Genomic DNA, 9,346 nt, shown 5'->3' on the forward strand with positions numbered 1-9,346 from the left:
TTTGTTAGATTATTCTAGCCTCTTGTGGGATCTTTGGTTAGTTTAAATAGGGTTTGAGTTATAAACATCTGGATGGTGAAGAACGAAGTCGAAAGTACAATTAACCCAAATTCATAGTTTTTTTTTTATTTCTAAAAATCGTTTTATAAAGAATAAAGATAATAGATGGATGTGAAGAGTGTATGGAAAAGAAATGGTTGAAGGGTTTTCTAGGTAATTTTGGACTTTCCATCGGAATTTTTAGAATTCCATGACTAAAAAGTTGAAATCCTACATTTGAGGGAATTTGATGGAAAGAATTCTAATTCACTTTTACTCGTATGCGAACCAATTTTAAAGTAATTAATTTTGATTCCAATTCTAATTCAAAGGATTATGTGAACTAAACAGACCCTTACTCTCTTTTTATATACCAACTTAGCACATTTTCTCCTAACTCTCTATCTAAATTTGATCATGAAAACAACCCATATTACATATCCCTTTATTTTTCTCATGTTCAATCTACACAATAAACATTTAAGATTTTTAATTTGCTGTTTGAAGAACGTCAATACTAAAAGTACCACTATTCGTTTTTATGGTATACAGTTGACGTAAAACAACGTATCAATATTCTTTCAGGTAAATCACATTTTTATATTTTGGGCCTCTCTTTTTTAATTTCTATAACAGGTTTAGGGATGAGCTCAGTACCAACTCGTACCGGTACCAAAAATTCCAAAAACGGGTATCCGTCCCAGCACCGAAAATACACGGTACCACACGGTTCGATACCGGTATTTGAAGGTAAAAACCGGTATCGAACTAAACCGGTACCAGTACCTTGTAGCACTTACTCATCCCTAAACAGGTATCGATACCATATCAACCAAAATCCCGCCGCACCGCGCAACTTATCCCACTCCTTTATTTATTTATTTATAAAATATAAAATATGATTTCCTGAGCGAACCAAACACACACACACATTAGACAAGAACCAGAGATTGCTTTCTCATTCTCTCTCCTCAATTGCGATCGGGTTTCAGAATTTTGTCACTCACTTTTATTCTTTTTGACTTTTTTTTTTTTCTCTCTGATGATATTCTCCGTTATCTGCTTCTTCGCCCTCACGTAAGTATCCTCATCATCATCCTCTCAATTTGTTTCACAATTTACTGCACAATTGTTCTTCGATTCATCTATTTTCCCTAAATTTCCCCTCAATTCTAACGTATTTTACGTGTTCTAGATCGTCTTCAGATCTTGTTGTATGTTGATGGAATTGATTTTGTTCTCAATAGATAAGTTATTTCAATTAGGGCTTGTATTGTTATTTTTCTTTCATTATGAGTTGATTTGGTCAATAATTTGGTCAATGAATTGTATGATATGTTTGAATTATGAGGTTTTTGCATTATTGGATCTATATTTGTATTTTTTTTTTATTTTTTTGTAACCTAATAGGCGGATTTGTTTAATATGTTTGCTTGCAGGTGAAGACTGTTTTTGGATTGATTATATTTTAGGTTTTTTTTTTTAATTAATTTATTTATTTTTTGTAACCTAATTGCTGGATTTGTTTAATTTGTTGGCTTGCAGGAGAAGACTATTTTCGGATTGATTATATTTGTATTCGGGATTTATCACGTGTTTTTCGGGTGCTGATGATGTTACGAAGCTGGCTCGTAGTTGTTTTCAAGGACATATAGTTCTTTGATGTTGTTCTTTAGGTATTTATAAGAAACATTCGAGTGGAAGAATAATTTTGTTTAGGGATTTTCGTCATTGAATGTTGGAATCTTGTCGTGTAAGTGATGATCAAACATATACTTAATAGGATCCCGTCACGGAAGGGACATAAGTCATCCGATAATCGAGATAATCGAGATGGAGGGAACGCGAATTCAGCTTCGAGTACGTCAACAAGTTCTCGACACAGCAATGATGCAGCACTTAATCGGTCTAATAGCGCACATCCTGCATCCGGTCATGGTCAAAGTCTTAACCCTTCGTCGAAAAGTGGCGGGAATAAGGTTGATAACGCGTTGATATCAAAACTGAATGGTAATCAGGTCGTTTCGACCACGTACGAGGCTTTGCCTAGCCTTAAAGACGTGCCGAATTCCGAAAAACAGAACTTGTTTATCCGGAAGTTAAACATGTGTTGTGTCGTGTTTGATTTTACGGACCCGACAAAGAATTTGAAAGAAAAAGAGATCAAACGACAGACTTTGGCTGAGCTTGTTGATTACGTGTCGTCTGCGAACGGGAAGTTTTCGGAAACTGTTATGCAAGAGATAGTTAAGATGGTGTCGGCAAACATATTTAGAAGGCTCACACCGCAACCTCGCGATAACAAGATGTTAGAAACTTTTGACGGTGAAGAAGAAGAGCCTTCGATGGATCCCGCATGGCCTCATTTGCAGTTAGTTTACGAGTTTTTTCTGCGATTCGTAGCGTCACCGGAGACAGATGCGAAGCTCGCTAAACGGTACATCGACCACGGTTTTATCTTACGCTGGTTAGATTTGTTCGACTCCGAAGATCCGAGAGAACGCGAGTATCTGAAATTCGTACTTCATCGTATGTACGGAAAGTTTATGGTGCACAGACCGTTTATCCGGAAAGCAATCAACAACATATTCTTTCGGTTCATTTTCGAAACGGAAAAACATAACGGAATTGCGGAGCTGTTAGAAATTTTAGGCAGCATTATTAACGGTTTCGCTTTGCCGTTAAAGGAAGAACACAAGCTGTTTCTCGTTAGGGCGTTAATACCACTTCACAAGCCGAAATGCATACCGATGTACCACCAGCAGTTGTCTTACTGCATCACTCAGTTTGTTGAAAAGGACTGTAAACTTGCTGATACTGTTATTAGAGGTTTGTTAAAGTATTGGCCGATCACAAACAGTTCTAAAGAGGTTATGTTCTTGAGCGAGCTTGAGGAAGTTCTAGAAGCGACGCAGCCTCCGGAGTTTCAACGATGTATGGTTCCGTTGTTTCGACAGATTTCGAACTGCTTGAGCAGTTCACACTTCCAGGTAACTAATTTTGCTACTTTGTTTTCTTTATTATTCTGCTTAAGCAATTAATGCGGTAAAATATCGGATATTGGTCAAGGACCGATATTTGAGATGTAGGTTATCGCGGCGGGATATCGGAATTTTTAATATCATGCAGAATTCATATATATAGCAACTTAACAGTGTAGAACTAAGATGAAAGGTACTGATATCGGGAAAATCGGTGATATATCGGTCAAATATCGGTCAAATATCGGTCAAATATCAGTCAATATCGCCGATAATATCGGTACCGATATTGACTGCATAGCTTAAAATGCAATGTTGCAGTTTTCATCCCGGCTTAAGTTTTATAAAATACCTTCAAGTCTTCTACTAAGTTTTGGCCTACATATATAAATAGTTATTGTTGATAAAATAAAACTATATATAAATAATTAATCATGTGATAAAACTATAATATTTGAATAATTATCTAGTTTTTGTGAATAAAATGATTTAGGAGGTCATGTACAGTTGTACATCAAAATAAACTAAAGGCGAATTTTGATCCGTTTAGGTTTCTTATAAAGTTATTTTTTTATTTGACCCGTTAGGGTTAAAACAAACCAAATCAACCCATTCATAAGTATATAAGTTGAATTCGCCATCAGTTACACGACAAGTACTAGGGCTGCAAACGAACCGAACGAACACGAACAAGACCTTGTTGGTGTTCGTTTGTTAAGAAATATATGTGCTCACGACACTTACCGAACGGGATTTAATGTTCGTGTTCGTATTCATTTGTTAATTATAGGCAACAAACGAAAACGTACGTTCATGAACACAAATGGAAAGAAATGAACACAAACAAGCGTTCATGAACAGAATATATATTTGTTGGAATTTTGAAGTATTTAAATAAAATATACAAACTAAAAACGCTAACGAACTATCGAACATAAATGAACACGTTATTGAACGTTTACGAACATAAATGAACGAACATGGCCTCTGTCATGTTTGTTCCTTTAACTAAACGAACAAAATTTCTTGTTCGTGTTTGTTTGTTTAATTAATGAACAAACACAAACGAACTTCCCGCCGAACGGTTCACGAACTGTTCGCTGAACATTTGGTTCATTTGCACCCTAACGACAACACATATCTTTATTGAACAAAAACTAACATTTTCTTGTAATATGTAGGTGGCTGAAAGAGCATTGTTCCTGTGGAACAATGATCATATCGAGAACCTAATAAAACAAAACCGCAAAGTGATCCTGCCGATCATATTCCCCGCTCTAGAGAGAAACGCAAAAAGCCACTGGAATCAAGCGGTCAGAAGTTTGACTTTAAACGTTAAAAAAATCTTCTCAGACGCTGACCCTGAACTCTTTGAGGAATGCTTGTTAAAGTATCAAGAAGACGAATCTAAAAAAGAAGAAATGAAGTCTAAACGTGAAGCGATATGGAAACGTCTAGAAGAAGTTGCTGAAAAGAGATCTGGTTCCGGTGCCACCTGTCAACCCATGCTGTTTCCTACAAATAAGGTGACCTAACCACTGGCTAAATTAAAACCGTATTGAAAAAAAATGAAAACTCATTTTATTGGGTTTTTAAATGTTTGATTTGAATGGCAAGAATGTGTATATGCATATCTTATATCTATATATAATAGATATATATTGGAATGGGTTGCCTCTAGAGATTGAATCTGGCCATTTTGTTGCAAGTTTCAAAAGGGTGACTGGAAAAAGCTTTAATTTTTTCAGGCATTTGGTTACTTTTGTTTTTTAATATATATTTTTCTGAATTTATACTATTATTATTGTACTCCTTTATTTCTCACTTTTAATGTTGTATCATATTACTTTGTGGTTTTGATCTGGTTGACTTAATTGCTACCCTTTTGTTATTTCCCCTATCAACTTTTGTGCATCACCATTTGCTTCTGCACATCTTTTGTCCCATGCAGTAAGAAATATGTATTATATTAAATATGGGCACTCTTGTCACATGCGATACTTTGGATCGGCTTAAAGATTTTCAAGCCGCGCTTACATACTAAAATACTTGACCTGTAAAACTCGTTAAACTCGTTAGTCTTATTGAGGTCAAAAGCTAACCGAGTTTACAATTTTCTACATATTTTTATTTTAACATAAACGTTAGTTTGTTATGTTGATAGTATATCTTCCAATTATTACGCGCTTGAGCACACACACATACATGCATATATTGTTCCCATCGACGAAAACCTGTTCTCGTTGCCCCTCTCATTTCTCTCTCCTAAGTCCTAACCCTCTTCCACGTTCTACATCTTTCTTCTCTCTCCTAAGTCCTAACCCTCTTCCACGTTCTACATCTTTCTTTAACGTCTACGGTCCGTGAAGCTTAAAACTTTGACTGCATATGGTTTGGTGGTTGTGTTCATTAGAATCTCGTATTTAGAGCATCCGCAATGTGTTGGAGGCTAAGGAGTTCTACGTCAGACTTTTTTCAATGAGAACCCCACAGACCCAGCCTTCCACACAAAAAAAAAACATTCGTGGACATCGTAGCACACAGAAACCAGCGATGTTCGTCGCCCTTCTTTCCCAGTTAAGTCCATAGACATCTGTGATTGTTCGAATGTAGATGCTTCAAAGGTTTCTTGTCTTGTGTAACTATGTAAATTGTATCATTCTATTTTGAAATGTTGCCGTCAAATCAATCACACATCTTTGATGTATGGATAGTTTTTTTTAGGAATATTGGATTTTAATAATTCCAACTATTCGTTATTGGCCGCAAACAGTCTCAACATTAAAATAATCACTGGCAGTCCTAACTTTTAACATATTGGCCTCTAATGGACCCTGACTAACAGAACCCTAACGCCGTTAGTCTCTGGCTGTCGGAAAAACGTTTTTTGGCCAGAGAACTCATTTTTGGCCGGAAAACTCAACATTTTTGTCCCGAACCTCTTTGTAACCTTATTATGGACATTTGAGAACTTTTTTCTAGTAAAAGCCCCAATTATTAAAGTCGTCGGAAAACTCCTTTTTCATCGGAAACTTCTTTTTCGCCGGAAAACTCAACTTTTTGGCCGGAAAACTCAACATTTTCGTCCCAAACCTCTTTGTAACCTTAGATCGGAACTTTAGAAACTTTTTTCTAGACAAAATTGGTTTTCCGGCGACCGGAGACTAACGATGTTAGGGTTCTGTTAGTCAGGGTTCATTGGTGGCCAATATGTCAATAGTTGGGACTGCCAGTGGTTATTTTTGAAGTTGAGACTGTTGGCGGCCAACGACGAATAGTTGAGATTATTAAAATCCAATATTTTTTTTATTACAAAAACTTGTTAGTTGTTAGGCTGGAGGGTGTGGTATAAAGCCCCTAGGGGCTTTATCACGCCACCTCACCGCCACGTCACACATGGGGCTTTAAAGTCTTTTCCTTTAACTTGCAGAGTGTGGTATAAAGCCCCCCTTTACACTGTAGCACCCCTGTTTGACCAACACCTTCATCGTTCAAATCAATTTCTCCTCGTTAACGTGCTGGCGAGCATAGGATAACACCCCCCTTTCACTGTCGCGATGTGACCGATGGTGCCCCCAGGGCGCTATGGAAGATGAGATGGCGGGGTGGCGTTAAGCCACACCCACCGGCCTTATCATTCATCATTCATTGATGGCATTCAATGTTATTTCATTCATGCATGAATTGATGTTTTTTTTTTTTTACTTTGACCAAGAAAATGACACCCATATTTGTCGGTTTTATTCCACTTTTATAATACTGTCATACATATGATTATAGTTTGAAAATACAAGAAAAAGAAAAAAAGAAAGTGAAAGTGAACAATACCATGTGATGTGATATGCTCCAATGTCCCATATTACTTACGGCACGTCATCCCTAATTTAAAATTAAAAACATGCCACGAGTTGTAAAAGACGATCCACATCCTTTTGTTAATTATGCAAAATATGTTTCAAACCTACTTGTGTTTCCAATGGTAGGGTGTGATATAAAGCCCTTAAAGGTTTTATCACGCTAAATAAGCGCTACGTAGACGCCTGACGCCACCTCATATGGAGGGCTTTAAAGCCACTTCCTTTAACATCCTTGCAATAGTTTAAAGCCCTTTTAAACAATATAAAAAAAGAAAAAGAAAAAAGAAATAAAAAAGAGGGAAATGTGATTGGTGGAAAAGGAATGAATCCCACATTCTTCCGCTATTTCGTCCGTTAGCACGCTGGCGAGATGGGCACGATGATACTCCAGTGACCGTCAGAATGATCCAAATTTGCCGTTCAAAAAATATATAATCTAGATTCTTTTTCTTATATAATTGCAAGTAAGATATGAAAGTCAATGAGTCCTAGATCAATTAGTTTGAGAGGAGACATCCTATAGCTATCCAATGTGAAGGTTATAGGTTGGAGTCTCACTTGGTGTGATATTTTTCAGGTGGGCCAGGGGTTTTATCATAGTGGGCTTTTGGGAAACGGGTCCCCCTAGAATGGTGGGTGGGTCTGGTCACCAACTTTGCTTGTGTTCGCACAGGTTGTGGGTGGCTTTTCGCAAATGGGTTGCTCAGGTGACCGAGCTTGTATAGTATTTGTTGGCCGTTAAAAAAAAGCAAGATACGAAAGTTAATGAGCCCGAATTGTGAATTGCACATTAGTCACACCAAATATCACTAATGAAACATTGGCTTTCTTCACTTAAACGTGTAGCATCTTAACATCAAAGTGTCAAACGACAAAAGACATCCTTACACCGTAAGTTTCCATTCATGTTTTCTTTTGAGTTCTTGATTTCTTGTTTTGTTAATTACAAGTTAGTAATACCATCTCCAACCCGAAGACGTGGAAGGTCCGTAGAGAATATTAAGATATCCCTAGGTCCAAGAAGAAAATCTAGAATACCCCTAAACTCGTTTTCTAGATCCGCCACTGAATTTATACTTGTTAGTTGGTCATACCAATAGAGTTCTTGCAACAATGTCACAAAGAAAGTCTTGACCAAAGTCATATAATTGTCAAAGGAAAGACATGATGAGCACATATGCAAGTTTTAAGCACCAAAAATCTTCTAACATGACATAAAAGTAAAAAAACACATAATCCAACAATCTAACTACCCCCTATAGTTCATGGATTCATGGTGGATGGTAAAAGCTATAGGCATACCACCACCACCACCACCATCGTTGTTGTCTTCGGCGTCGCCATCATACACCACCCACCATACATTTGAATCTTCGACGAACCCATCAATAACCATACCACGATTTTGTTGACAATGCCGTCTTATAACTATTCAAAAACAGCAAAATCTATTCTTCTGCAAACAAATAATATTAAAAGAATTATGTTAATGAATAAAGGAAAAGAGGATGTTGATCATTGTCATACCGTGGGCTCCTTTTCGGGTGGTGGTGGCCGTGGTGGGGGTGGAGGGGGGCCTTTGTTGGGAGGGCCTTTGGTGTTCTTTTCATCGCGTGCCTTTGCGAATATTACCGTGAATCCATCAGCAGATGCAGGATCTTTCTCATCCCATTCGCCGAATTTTGGCAATGGCTGAGGGGGTCTCTACATTTTAAAAACCAATAAAATCTTAAATTCGAATTTTGATTTTTTTTTAATCTTCACATCATCATTAAATAAATTGTGCATGGGTGGGTTCATGGATTGAAAGAGATGAACTTACAGACGTCATAAGATGGTGTAGGAATGAATTCGAATCAACGACGATAACGGGTGCCTTGTGTTGCAAGAAACGTTGATCTTACCATCAAGGTTGGGTTTATAACTAACTAATCAGATATTTGATTAAGATGATTAGATTAATTGGTTGGGGTTCAAGTATTCTTTTGATGGATGATGAAATTGAACAAGAACACATTTGAAGGTTTCGAATATGATAAGAAAAAATCTGAATGAATTCTTAAGAAAGCATATTAATGACAAAGATGACAGAAATATTTTTTTTAAAAGGGAATTGGAGGTAAAATGGTATCAATCAAATTCATAAGGTTTATTTCAGTTATACTCTATTTTTAATAGTCTTTCATTAAGCATGTGTTGGCTCAACTTTGAAGTAATCGAACATATTATTTCTTAAATATTAGTTATATATTTGTATAGTTAATTCGGTTAATGGTTAACTACGACTTTGAACGTGAGTGAATTCAAGATAATTTTGATTAATAAATCCAGGAAATTTTTGGTCAAATATATCATATTAACATTTTTTTTATCTTAGAAACAAAGTTAAACCACAACTATTTGCCATTTTTGAAAAATTTATAACAAAACTTTTCCAAAATATAACATATTATTTATGAAAAAATTTAA

The 9,346-nt window shown here is 36.4% G+C and overlaps 1 protein-coding gene and 1 long non-coding RNA gene across 2 annotated transcripts; one reads left to right on the top strand and one right to left on the bottom strand.

Annotated features, from left to right (window-relative positions):
• The first annotated feature begins 944 nt into the window (after nucleotides 1–944).
• LOC110868674 (serine/threonine protein phosphatase 2A 57 kDa regulatory subunit B' theta isoform) lies at nucleotides 945–4,911 on the top strand. The gene is made up of 3 exons (XM_022117909.2): nucleotides 945–1,116; nucleotides 1,585–3,029; nucleotides 4,202–4,911. The coding sequence occupies exons 2-3, from the start codon at nucleotides 1,800–1,802 to the stop codon at nucleotides 4,553–4,555; spliced, it is 1,584 nt and encodes a 527-aa protein (XP_021973601.1). The 5' UTR covers nucleotides 945–1,116; nucleotides 1,585–1,799; the 3' UTR covers nucleotides 4,556–4,911.
• A 3,206-nt stretch (nucleotides 4,912–8,117) lies between these two features.
• On the bottom strand, nucleotides 8,118–8,771 carry LOC110867346. Its single transcript, XR_002551535.2, has 3 exons — nucleotides 8,700–8,771; nucleotides 8,405–8,581; nucleotides 8,118–8,333 (listed from the first exon to the last, which is right to left on the bottom strand). It is a non-coding gene; the product is annotated as an uncharacterized LOC110867346 (long non-coding RNA).
• Between the last annotated feature and the right edge of the window lie 575 nt (nucleotides 8,772–9,346).

This window comes from Helianthus annuus, chromosome 7 (assembly GCF_002127325.2).
Source record: "Helianthus annuus cultivar XRQ/B chromosome 7, HanXRQr2.0-SUNRISE, whole genome shotgun sequence".
Taxonomy (NCBI): domain Eukaryota; kingdom Viridiplantae; phylum Streptophyta; class Magnoliopsida; order Asterales; family Asteraceae; genus Helianthus; species Helianthus annuus.